General features: G+C 36.0%; 1 protein-coding gene across 4 annotated transcripts in view; it reads left to right on the forward strand.

Annotated features, from left to right (window-relative positions):
• WWP1 (WW domain containing E3 ubiquitin protein ligase 1) overlaps positions 1-13,393 on the forward strand; it is a 59,398-nt gene that overhangs the window by 23,695 nt on the left and 22,310 nt on the right. For 3 of the 4 annotated variants that reach the window (XM_042036503.1, XM_042036500.1, XM_042036501.1), the window contains exons 3-8: positions 2,005-2,143; positions 4,383-4,507; positions 7,269-7,406; positions 7,503-7,569; positions 9,613-9,794; positions 12,328-12,679. In XM_042036503.1, coding sequence (XP_041892437.1) covers positions 2,005-2,143; positions 4,383-4,507; positions 7,269-7,406; positions 7,503-7,569; positions 9,613-9,794; positions 12,328-12,679 — 1,003 coding nt within the window. The remainder of the gene's footprint in view (positions 1-2,004; positions 2,144-4,382; positions 4,508-7,268; positions 7,407-7,502; positions 7,570-9,612; positions 9,795-12,327; positions 12,680-13,393) is intronic. The other variant, XM_042036502.1, reaches the window with a different exon arrangement.

Consider the following 13,393-nt stretch of genomic DNA (forward strand, 5'->3'; position numbering starts at 1 on the left):
GTATCCTGTGCTAAGCTGCTCCTTATGTAAATAGTCTTGTATTCTGGTACTGGGACTTCTTTTGACTCCAAGAAATCTGGGTCAGGGCTCAAATGGGAAGAGGTCTTTACAAAGTTTAGGATTAGTTTTCTGAAGGTTTATTTCTCTAACCAGTTTTTATTGCAAAATCACAGGAATGCCAGTGCCAGTACAGGGAAAGTAGTGGGACACAGAGGAGTGTGGGACTGTAGTATTGCTTGACCTACACTTCATATTTATGCACAGTTTTGTTTATGCTGCTATAGAAGCTAGACTTATATTTCAAGAACTACACTTAAAAAGCACTTTTATAAAGGCAGCAAGTCTCATAGACTCATTTTGCAGACAAGGAATTCATACGGAGTGGTGACTTGTTTGAGTTTGGACAGATGCAGCATGTTGCAGGCGTGCTTTGCCATCAGTATTTGTTCAAATATTTTTGGTGAGATCTTGTTTTGGAAGGGTTGCTGGTATTATTACTTACTCATAGTTTTTTTTAGAAGATGTCCTAACCAAAAGATGACAATGGTCTCCTTTTATGTTTGGGCACTCAAAATTTACTAACTTAAAACATAATGAGATACAAGCGGGGAAAATAAAAGGAAGCTTGAATATCATTACTAATACCTGTGTTTTAATAAATCTTGTATTTTCCTTTGGAAAGCAAATTCTGGAGGAAAAATGTGGAAGAAGTAGAGGTTGTCAAAGCTTAAAAATGTATCATGATTTCAGATGAAAAAATGTGACTCGTGGAATTACAGTTTTAGTTTTCTACATTCAAGCTTTCATCATTTTCTGGGCTGTAGTACCCTTTTATGACCCATGAAGCATTACTAAGACTAGGCTTTCCAAGTATGAGGGAGTTAATTTTGCGCCTTTTGTTTGAATCTAAGTAAAAGTCCATGGCTACTACCTTTAGAATCTTGGATGCTTGCATCCCACTAACTTTTAAATAACTGATGTATATGTCTCAGAATACTGAAATCCAGAAACATCTCTCCCTTTCAGTTTAGCAAACTTAAACATTGAGTTAGCAAGTACCATAAAGGTACTTTATGGAAAGGAACAGGGAAGAATTATTTCCAAACGGCTGAAAACACTCAGCCTTGTTTTAGTTTGCAAGTGGAGGGAGCAAGATCACACTGAAGCAAGAGAGAAGGCATAGCCAGCAGGTAAGTATAGCTGAGAGTCCATTCCTGTGGTCTTTTCAAGACACCATCTGCCTGAAATAGAATTTAAAATCTTGGCAGTTAGGCTGCTGTTGGATTTCCTCAGCTGGGCATGGAAGAGGGTGAACAGACTTACGTTCAGGAGCACAGAGGAACTCACCAGTGATTTGGAGGTGAAAAATAGCTTCTTTGGTCATGTGGTGTTTCTTAATTTTTGAATATTTACCTGAAACCTTTGAGTTCATCTGCAAAGCTGTTTAAAATAGGGGAGATCTAAGATCAGGTTTCTTAATTTTGACAAACGGATGTGTAAAACCACAATTCAACCATACAGTAATACAGGGAAAGAAATGAAGCTCTGTATATAGGCTTTGCTATACAGGGACATTTTGAAATAGGTGTGAACTGCGTCGACTTTCATAACAATATATAACTAAAAAAATAAGGCTTGATAATCTCTCAGATGCATCATAAGATGTATCATACTTAGGGCATTTTTCAATTAGGGAAGAATAGGAAGAACAATGAGAAGATAACCTATGTTATTTCCAGTGCTTATCCCTAAAATAATTGTGCTGTCTCTAAAACCAGTCCTGCCAGTATGTGGGGAAGAGTATGTGATGCTTGGTTTCAACTATCTGACAAAGTAGCTTTTCAAAATAAAAGCTACCATTTTTGCATTGACTTCTTTCTGTTCAGCAGAAGTAGAGAAGGAAAAACATTGCCATGCAATCTATTTCATACAGTGTGTAGGCAGTACGTTTTCTGTTTTTCAGCAACAGTGTGCTGTTATAGATAAAGCAATGTATTTTATTAGTTTCTAGTGCCAAACTGAAACGGAAAAAGAATTGGTTTGGAACAACTTTCTACACGGAATTAACTGCAGATGGAGAAATTAAGAAAACAGCAAAATCAAGTAGTTCTTCAAATCCCAAATGGGATGAGCAGCTGACAGTGTAAGTAGATTTTTTGGTTGTTTGATACTATTTATTAGACAGACATGGCAGGCAAATATTTAGTAAGCTTGGCTGCCTACATAGTTTGCTCTGGCTGTTGATGTCTAAATGCAGACATAAGTTGGTATTTATCTCAAATGATTTTTTTCTGAATCCTTACAATATTTTGAGAATATTTTTTTCCTACTGAGTGTATTACTTGCATACCGTGGCTGTACATGGTATAGTCTTGGTATTTGTTAGCACTGTTTTTAGCACACCTTCCTAGAAAGTTACTAATTGTAACCATGTAATTCTCAACTTTAAAAAGTCTCAGCTGGATAAGTAATAGTTATGAGGAAGGTCACTTCTTCCTTTGAATTTCCCAGTGAAGGGATGTGCACACAAAAACTGCAAAGTGACCCTGCAACTTACCCTGATATTTGACCATTTTAATCTTCTTGTAGTTTAGTTTGGCTTAACTGTGCTAGGGGTGTAGATATACCTGAATAGGACTTCATGAAGAACTGGCAAGAACACTTGGTTAGAATGCTTTATTCACAAGCAAGATTGTATTGGTTTAGACTTGGGTCTGGAAACAGCATAGCTCCTATCAAGTGGCATTGAGCCTGGGCCAGTACATTTCACGGCATCTGATGTGTCTGTGTGCAATAGCTGGGTTTGGTAGTAGCAGGAACCATGCTAGATTCCAGTAACTAACAGTGCTGGAGAGTGGGGAGTGGTACATCTTTGGGAAACTCTGCTTGGGAGCACTTACTTACTCCAGACCTGGTCTGAAGCAAGTAGAGTATTCCTGTGCCTCATTTCTTGGTATTTCAGGTTTAGTGAACTTATTAGCCCTTTGCAATGTTGCAGAAGAGAATAACATAGTCTTGGACGTGAGGATGATTTCCAGGATCAAGAACTAGAACAAGTACAGAGCTATCGGTATATTCACAGAGACTCGAGTTTCTGTTGAGGAGGTGGGTTTGATTTGGCAGGATTTGATGATCTGATAGAAATGGGACAATTTGCAATGCATAGTAAAGGCAGACTCATTTTGTAATGAGTATTGCTAACTTAGGGTCTTACCCTTATAAATATGTTTAAGATATTCTGGTCCCCTTTTCCTCTGGCTATTGGAATGGTATTTGACATTAGGTGAACTCTCTGGCTTACCAAATTCCCCTCACTTCCATGGGGCAGCAATATATTTTGTGTGTGTAGGTATTGGGGATTTTTTCCTTTACCTTGTTGCTCTTCTACTAAGACCTCCCTTAAAAGGCAGCCTATTCAAAATACAAAAATATATTTGCTTGTGTTTCAGCAAAAATGGTCCACCTTGTCCAACATGTTCAAGTGACTGTAGAGCTCTAGTCCTGTTGTTGGGAGGGGGGGGTTGTTTTTATTATTATTTTCATCATTTCTGACATAACTTTCTATATATATTAGGTCAATACCGATGGATATGTAGTCTTTGACTTTTTGCAATAAAGTACTTCTACTCCCATTTTTCACAGTCAAGAGCACCCTTGCAGTACTAGACCCTGTACTACAAAACTTATTCTCCAGGACCTAGCATAGCTTTAGCAAGGGAAAGGTCAATGCCAAAGCTTGTCATAATATTACTGCAAGTGGGTCCTTTACCTTTCTGCTTGCTTCCAATTTTTACTTTAGCTTCATCATTGGATTTTTCCCCTGTGTTTTCTGAGAGTATGCCTTATGGTTATATATATATTTGTGGATTCACAAAAAAATGTTTATCGACACTTTCATGGCAAGCTGACACCTCTTAAGTGGGTTCTTCCTGCTTGCAAATAGATGCTTCATTGCTTTTTCCTTTTTAAAAAATATTTAGTATTTTTCTTTTTTAGCGACAGGCAAGCATACTTCCCACCTTTTTCTCCATATTTAGTAATGTAAGCTTTTAGGTAGAACTCTGGAGGAATAGGGGAAATATGCCTTTCATAAATAAAGATATGTTTTATATAACTGAGATTTGAGCTTAGTGTGGGTTATTCTGATAGTTCTCAAATTCCTTATGCTATCATAGTAATTCACTTTAAGTTTGATCCTAAGTGAAAATGTCATAGTGTTCACAGCTCTTAGTTAAAAATTTCCTCTTGCAATACAGAATTTCACTTCAAGAAATAGTATCAAGAAATACAAGAAGGTGAATGAAGTTCAAGTACTCCTAATAACAAGAACAAATTCTTTAAAATCTGTATATATATTTTTTTTAAATGTATTTTATATGCAGGAATGTGACTCCACAGACTACGCTGGAATTTAGAGTGTGGAGCCATCACACTTTAAAAGCAGATGCGTTATTAGGAAGAGCCACTGTAGACTTGAAACAAGCTTTGGAAGTACACAATAGAAAATGTAAGTTGTCATGAAAGATATTTTGAATAAAGTAGAATTATTATTACTAATCTGTGTATCAAACTGGCAACCAGCTACTAACTATGCATGTAATTACAACTGGCTTTTAGTTAATGTCTTTACTTTTCTCTTCTAGAGATGTCTGTGCTATTGAGAACAATTTAAATGTAACAATGGGATATAATACATTTGAAACAAACAGTAGAGTATGAGTTGCTGAAAATTAAGTAAAAGCAGAAGTGATTAAATACAATGTTTTGTAGCAAGCTGGTAACTAATTTGGTAGAAGATCTGTTTTAGATTTGGTAACCAAAAAAAAAAAAAGTTAAACTTTCAGAAAAGCCATGTAATTTTTAATGTTTTCCTTCTCTGGAGTCACTAATAGAAAGGCTGGATATTTGTCCCTCATAATTTAGCTGCCCAGAGAGCAATAGAAAACACTGATTAATGAAACAATTGTGATCTTCCTTTTAGTACATTAGAGATTGTTTGTTCTAAGTAACTTCTAGTATTAAATATTTTTAATAGGATATATCTAATTTGCTTTACAAATTGTTTTTCTTTAGTACAACAAGATGGTGAATCCACACTTTAAATTCCATTCCAGAGTGGCAATAGAATTCCAGCTAAACCAATCTTAACCTCTTTCACAAGTTACATACACAAACCTGAGGTGTCTGTTTAGATGGGTGTGGCGGGGAAAGGAGAGCCAAAAAAAAAAAAAAAAAAAGCTAAATTTTTCTGAGTCTTACAGAGAAGTGGAACAGAATCCAAAATTAAGTGGGGCTTCTTCACCAGTGTTATAATAATTCAGCAGTAAATTTCATAGTTAAGTAGAAAATTTTCTTCTTAAATAAGAAAATTGTATCAGAAGAAACTGTGTTATAATAATGTTAGCCCCCAAAAAGTAATTATTATTTTAGCTATTTCTAACAAAATAGTTAATATTTTATTAGATCCAGGGGAGGTAGGACCTAACAACTTGACAAATTCTTTCAGGGAATGGTTGACTGAGTTTGCTGTACATTGCACCAAAAATAATTTATGTGCAATGTTTCTTATTTGGGCAAATCAGTAGTTTGACACTTACTGGATTATCTAAGAATTCAGTGGTAGAATAATCTAATTGGTATCCTTCATGCATTTAGTTATTGATACCTATTGTAAAATGCAGCACTTGAAAGGCTCTTTGCTGATGAATATGGAATGGGAAGTCCTCTAAATGCAGAAACTTTAGAATTAATGAGTTTACTTTTTCTGCGAAACACCACCAGTATTAAATTGCTGCCCACAATTTTTTGTTTTCTTGCCAGCTCAGCTGAACTACAGCCAACAGTTGATCTGGTTTAGGAAGATAACCTGTTAAAATAGCAGAAGTTAAACCAACCACCCTTTACAAAAATTATGAATGTGCTAATTAAACAATTCTGTGGTAGGCTAGTTTCTTCTTTTCTCTTCTTTGAGGTAGTACTCTTTTGCAAAATGCAGATTGCTAAATCAGTAATCCTGTAGATTTAGGAGCTTTGTGCTTGCTCCAGAGATTTAAAGTCCTTTAAAATGCATTGTAGTACAGCAGCGTGTTTCTGCTGGGAACTGCTGCCCAGCTACACTGTCAAACCTGCTCTTTCAAGTAATAGCTTGGGTGTATCTGGCAATAGATTATGGTAGCCTCCCCTGTTTTCGTGTTTATTTTTCACTTATGATGCATGTTAAGAATGAAGAAAAAATGGAAATGCTAGTTTAATGCATAGAAGTGCCCAGTTTAAATTTAACTTGGGATGCTATCATATGGAGGGAAATATGATGGCATATCTTAAAAAACTAATCTTTTAATCTGAGAACACAAACACTAAAAGGTCTTAAGCATTTTAACCAGATGAATGTGAACTCTTAGCTGACTGTGTTTGGATTTATGACATGTAGCTTTAACTGTTGTACTGGTAGTAGTTGATTTAGAGAGAATTATGTAGCATCCCCAGCATATTTTACCTCTGGATTATGTATGTCTCTCTACAAATGCGTGTACTGCTTGTCAGTCAGATTGAATACTTTTACTGCACCATCAGTTATCTCAAATTTTCTTTCAGTGAAAATAGTTTCTGATTTAACTTTCGGTTACCTGAGGCATCCTCTCTTACTGTTTAATCCTTGGAGCTGCAATCTATGAAAATGCTAGTAAGGGTTTACTAAAAATAGTTTTAAAATTGAGGGAGGAGTGACTCTATGCAGTCTTTGCATTTACTTCTTCCTCAAAGAGATATTTTTTTCCGTGGTCTTTTAGAATTAGTTTTGGAAGGTGCTATGGGAAATGAATATAAGCCTTGGTTGTAAAATGAGGTTCCTAGTGACTGATGATATTTGGATGTGTGGTTCAGAAGTTGTTTGACTTTTAAGCCATTACATGTTATGTAAGTAGTGTGTAATTTCCAAAGGGCTTAAGGGAAATGACAGACCTGGGAAATCATTAACAACAAAGTACTGAATCCGCATGGATTCTTTAGCATACCTATAGAGTATACTATGTAAACAGACAGTTCATTTTTAAAACAAAGTGTGCATTTACCCACAGCACGTGTAAATATACACAGCTCCATAGTGATTTCTGCATTGATTTGAGTATCTCGCATGTTCAGTTTTGTAGAACTAAATGCATATATCACATTTGTGTGCTGAAGGTCTCTTTTAATATTATTTAGAATTTAATCTCTCCTTTACCCCTTCTTTCCTTCTCTTCCCCTACCCACCCCAACTCCATTTTTAGTGGAGAAGGTAAAAGAACAGTTGAAACTCTCTTTGGAAAACAAGAGTGGCATGGTGCAAACAGGTGAACTGACAGTTGTGCTAGATGGTTTGGTTGTTGAACAAGAATCTCTTACAAATCTCAGTTCATCAGCAACCAGTAAGTTAAAATAATTAAGTCAATGATAACATTTGGATTAAGATTTCAAACAGATATAATAGAATATTTCTGTTGAATTTGTTTCTTACTGTTCAGTAGAAGTTCAGCAAAATGGCGGGGCTGTACATGAAAGCAGAGATGCTTCAGCAAGAAGTTCATCCAGGTTGGAATTCATTTTTGTGTTTTATGCCATATGAGGTATATTAGAAAATTTATCAGTTGAAATGTTTGGGTTGTTTGTGTTTTGGTGTGGTTTTTTCTGTTTTTTTAAAATTTATTTTAATGGTTTTGAAGGTGAGAGATTTCAGTTTCTGAGGTCTAAATTATGTTGCCACAGGTTTTAGAAACATTATTTGTTTGACAATTACATAATTTAGTTCAGCTGATTGGAAATCTATTAAGTGCTGCAGCAGAAATTAGAGGAGCAGTGGCTCAGTGTATTTTTACTTACTCATTCCATTTATTGCCTTTTTCTGCTTAAGAACCATTTCTATTAATGTCTACCAGCTTTTCGCAATGCAGCACCTGAACAGAAGGAAAAGGAAAAGAAAGCCTGAATTACTTCCTCCTCAGCCGCCTTAAGGTCGTGATAAGGAACTTAAGAGACTTGTATTGAGTTTCACAAGTAGTATTTGTAACACTGAGGCCAAGGCCTGTTTCCTCCTGAAGTGGCAAGAAAAAGACATTGGGACCAATTTAGAGCTTCGTTCTTGGGTTCTCAACCATTATGCCTGCTCAAGGACTGGCTGGAGAGAAGTAGGAATAGATTTTTTGCCCCCTCATCACTAGTAAGACAAACGGGTTAATTCAGATCAATTTAATGTTATTGGTCTGCTCAGTTACCTTGTGTGAACCCATTTCTGTTTAAGTTATTGACACTCACTGGAGTGAAAAAAAATCCAGTTGCTAGGCATTTGAGTGACAGGGACACATTTGTCCTTGTATGCTTGACTTGATTCTTTTTTTGAATATATGGGTGTTTGTCTCTCTTCCCTGATGGGTGCTCAAGATGAGGGAGTGAGAATAAAAAGTTGCTTCTGCTTTTTTTTCCTTAGAAAGGTTTGGGACTGCTAAAAGTGGTTTGAAACACATCTGCATATCATTTTGAAACAGTAGTAACAGTAATTCGTTTTCATTCAGCTGTTGTTGCTGTAGATAATGTCTCTTACTGGGATCCTGCTCTTGATATTGATATTTTAATTTACTGCAGTTTTCCACACAACTATCCAGCAATTATGATTTACAGTTTTAAAATTAAGAGATGAAGAACAGTTTTAAGGTAGCTTCTCTGCATGTCTTTCGGAGGCAAATTGAGTTTGTAGTCCAGAGTTGAAAAGGGATAATACCTTAATTCTCTGTTTATACCGCTCCTTTGGAGTTGGATAAGGTAGGATGGAAATGCTGCTTCTTCCTTTCTTACTCCACAAAGTTGGACTTCTAACCTCACATTTTTGTCATCTGTTTAACTTCACTATTTAGCCTCTACTCCTTGAGAAGATAAGGAGTTGGCATTGAGTGTAATTATCAAAATATGTGTCTCTGGTAGATGGCTTTAAGCATTCTGAAAGAGATTTAAGTAAAAAACCAGTGTACCACTGTAACTGAACAAAACTTTCCATTCACAAGCCCTTAAACTGCATTTATTTCTGTGTGGCCTTGTAAACACAGAGCTGCCTCTGTGTATTTGTCCTCACAATGTCCCATCCTGCCAGTGCATAGAGAAGCTCATCTTATTTTCCTTTTACTGAGAGAGAATTTTGTTGCTCTCTTATGTTACGAGTATTTTTAATGATGTGACTAACAAAACCAGTTCTTCCTCTTGCTTAATGAGAGAAAAAGCTTTCCTGCTCATAGCTGCACTTTGGCAGGGTCCCTAAGGCTGTTTCGGAAGATGCGGCAGGTGTATCAGTCTGTTCAATTCAATTCTAATATGTCATTAAAAGTAAAGAGGAAGTGAAAATAGAAACTCTTACCTGTTTTAAGTATCTGAAATCCTCAAAACCGATTCTTGCCTTTTTCTTAACAGTCAAGTGCGAGACCAAGACAATTATCTAGGCTGCAAACACCATGCTACAAACAGTTGTTAATTTACGACCATTTCTTTATTTGTTTCTATAGCATGGTTTAGTGTAGGATTTAGTTCAGTTGCATAACTGTTTAACATGTTGCTTGTAGTAACCGAAAATCATCTTTTATTTTTACCAAGATCTCCTTGTGACATTTCTAATGGGATAGACAATCAAGTACCTTCCAACTCTGTGATACAGAATACATTCTGTGTAGAAGCTGTGAATGGAGACAGCTCACCATCTCCTAATCATGTTGCAGCCAGACCCAAAAATACCCCAGTACCAAAACCACTTGAAGCTCAGCCTGTCAACAGCACTGGTAAGAATGGGAGAGTTATGGGAACGTGTTCCATAAGCCTTTTTTATCTAATTGTATCTGAAGTTGAGCTACTTTTTCTATACAGTCTTTGTTGGATTTCAGAAATACTGAAAGGATGTTTCTAGGCTTGAATTTATAATCTTGTGTGTCCTAGTAAATTTTTCTGCAGTAGACCCATTCTTAAATATACTGAGTTTCACACTTTATCATCAGTTCTTTTCTCTGATGAAGAAAGATTAAAGTGTCCAAAATCTTTGATTTTTCTGTCCCAGATGATGAAACTGTATTCCTGATTGTCTGGAGGAAAAATCAGATTTCTTTCACAATTAATTTGAGTAACTGTGGTTAAGTTTTTCCTGACATTACATAAATCTGATTTAGACAGGGAACTGCTGTGCTCTGAGTCGAGATGTGTTGCAGACTCTCCATGCCTTCAATTTTTTCAAAAATTCTATTTAAAAACAGGTTGTGGCAGATACTGAATTTCATTTTCCTCTTAAACACAAAAACATTGATTCTGACTACAGTTCACTTTTTGTACAGTGAAGCTAGTGAGAAGAAAGTGGTTTTTGATTTTTGTTCCTCTGGCATCTAATAATGTCTGTGCTTTCTAAGCACTTTGTCTTTTCTCAGCTGTTTGAGAGAGATTACAGTGATGGCAGAGAGAAAAGACAACTGTAAATAGAAATAGGCAAGTTGTTACTAAATAGTAGAACAGAGATTGTCAAACTCTCTGTAATAGAGTGGAAAATGTTGGTATGGTTGGAAGATAACAGAAACAATTATGAACTTTAAAAGGTAATAATTAAATTAGGCTGCCTCTGAATCTTTTCTCTATTTGGAGAACTTTAATTTGATTCCCCTCTCTTTTCAGCTCAAGGCTAGAGGGCATATATATTATTAAGACATTGCTCCCTTTTTCTTCAACAGCAGAGAGATCCATTTGAAATCTGTGTTATGATAGAGGAATTGAAAAATAATTGATTTGTTCAAATGGTAATATTGATGAAATCATCACTGAGCTTGCACTGAGGCATTGATATAGCAGTAGTCAAGTACTCTACCAGTTGGTGAAGATGTTTTTACGGCAAGGCATAAAACAGGTCTCCGGCATTTTTTGATGACACTTTTTATTTCCCACTGTTGTGCTTAGTAGGGTTGTAATTTTATGTGATGTTGCCATAATTGCTGTTTTAGGCATAACAGGTGAAGTAATCATCTGTTGTAATGTTTTGTAGGTCTCTTTGGAGATGAACTTATTAATAGAGCAGATGATTTGTTCAGTATTTTGCTTCTAACTTTATTATGTAATCTTATTCAGTCTTTCATGTGAATAAGTTGAATTTTTTTAATGGAAGTTGAAATTTCAGTTGGCTTTTTTCCTGTGTAAGTTAAGTTGTTGCTGCTTTAAGGAGAAATTTGAGGAACTTGATCAAATTGTTGGTAGTTTTCATGTCATGCTGAAACAATATAAAATCTTGATATGTCTTAATGTAGTTAATTTCTTTTGTGCCATCTGGAAGCAGTGATGTGTTACCCTGGAAAAGTTGTGTTGAAACAGTAGTGCCTTTACAAAACTTAAAAATCTGTTGCCTGTAAAGTCATGCTTATCATTATGCATATCAAGAAAATTCATATGGTACAGTGATAATTCCTTAAAGAAACTGACTTGCTAATTTAAATTCATTCCTGATGACAGAATTAAACAAGTGACCCCTTTAAAATAATGAAGCAACATTTTATAGGCACTAGTGTAGGGTTAAATTTTGCAAATGTGTATGACTAAGGTTAAGAGTTAACAGTATAAAATTGTATTGGTTTCAGCCCTTAGCATGATAAAGTGATAATATGCTGTAAGGTAAGAAAATTGCTTGAAGCCTATGTTGTGTATCCTTAGTCCTGTAGAAAATTGTTCCAACTCTAAAACAGGTACAAGCTGCTAAGTATAAATAGAATTGTCACTGTATGATGTTGATTAGTGGTGCAGAAAATGAAAGTGCTGAGTGATGTTGCACTACTTTTTATAGGGCCTTGACTTTTAATGGGTGTCCTCCAGACTGCTGTACCTGATGTCTTGTCTTGCCTAAGACAAGATCTTGTCCTGTTGAGATACTGTTCTGTTTAGCCCAGCAGATGATTGGTGTATTGTTGGCCAAGTGGGCTTGGGACTAATAAAGCCTTCTTAGCACCCTTTGCCTGCTAAATCCATGCCTGCTTTAAACTTTTTACGAGACTGTGCTTGCTTGAGTTTGATGACATTTATATTTTCTTTAAAAGATAGAATTGATTTACTTTGTGATTCTGAAGTAAGTTTCTTCATTCCTTGATCTATGTAAGTTGTGTTAGCCAATAATAGTTTTTATATTTTAATCCCTCCTTTAGCGGGGGATCTTTTTTCCAAGTCACACACAGGTGTAGAGTTAATTGTAGGGTTCTGTACCTCAGCTCTGAAAAAGGAAAGAAATTACCTGTAAGAAATGCCTCTTAGCTTTCCGAGTCTCACAGAGTAATCTCTTTTTTTTCCATTTCTCAGTTAATGGCGAGTCATCTGCCCCTGCGCCTGAAGCTGGTAATTCTTCTGTCTCTGAGGCTCCGATGGGTTCAGTCGAAGCTCCTGTGTCTTCGGCAGATTGCACTAATGATACAGCAGAACCTCAGTCAGCAACAGAAGCAACTAGTTGTTCTGAAAGCCACGCTTCTGCATTACCTGGTGTGTCTGCTGGACTAGAGCCTGCAGCTGCAACAGACTGTGCTCAGCCTAATGCTCGAAACAGTATAGCAGCAGATGCAGCAAAGCCAAGGGAATCCTCCTCCACGCCAAGTGCATCTGCAGAACCTGTAAGACAGCAGCCTGGTAGTGCCAGTACAGAACCTTTGCCACCAGGGTATGTTGTTTTGCTTTGTGTCATCTAAATGTGCATATAAAGAAGCAGAAACTTAATTCTATACAGGGATTGTCAAATGCAGGTCAACTGACTGAGATGGGCTTGTTTGATCTAAAATGGGATTTGTACTGCTGCTGTAACTGGCTACTCTTGTCCCAGAAAGTAACAACTGATAACTGATTTGCTGAGATGGTATTGTGATCTTAACAGACAAACTTTTGGGCATTATGGATGTGAAGACTTTCCATTTGATATTTTCAAACTTACTTGGGCTGTAATTTGTAACTTCTTTGTTTCTTAAGCTATGAGAAGGTAGTAAGGACCAAAGCACAGAGAAGTGAAAATTTTTAGTATTATAAATGCTTGGATGTGCTTGCTGCGTAAGAATGAATTTAGTAATGTTATAGTTAAAAATAAGATTTGATGTGTACGTATGTATATGCTAAGAATAGCTAGAATATTTTCATTTTACTAGATTGTTAGAAACTGCTTTAGTAGTCTTAAATACAAAATTAAAAATCTGCTTAGACATTAAAGGAAAATACAGTACGTGCTCAAATGTACATAAGATAGATCTTAACATTTTTTATACATGCTTTCATGTTGGGGTGAAAAGATACCTTCAGTTCAAATTAGAAATGCTGACATTTCCATAATATTGTAAATATTAACTATTTTAGCATTTTCTGGTCACAGAAACTGTTTCTTAACCCA

Source organism: Corvus kubaryi, unplaced genomic scaffold (genome assembly GCF_017639235.1).
Source record: "Corvus kubaryi isolate FWS band 111438036 unplaced genomic scaffold, C.kubaryi_AGA036_p1.0 37385, whole genome shotgun sequence".
Taxonomy (NCBI): domain Eukaryota; kingdom Metazoa; phylum Chordata; class Aves; order Passeriformes; family Corvidae; genus Corvus; species Corvus kubaryi.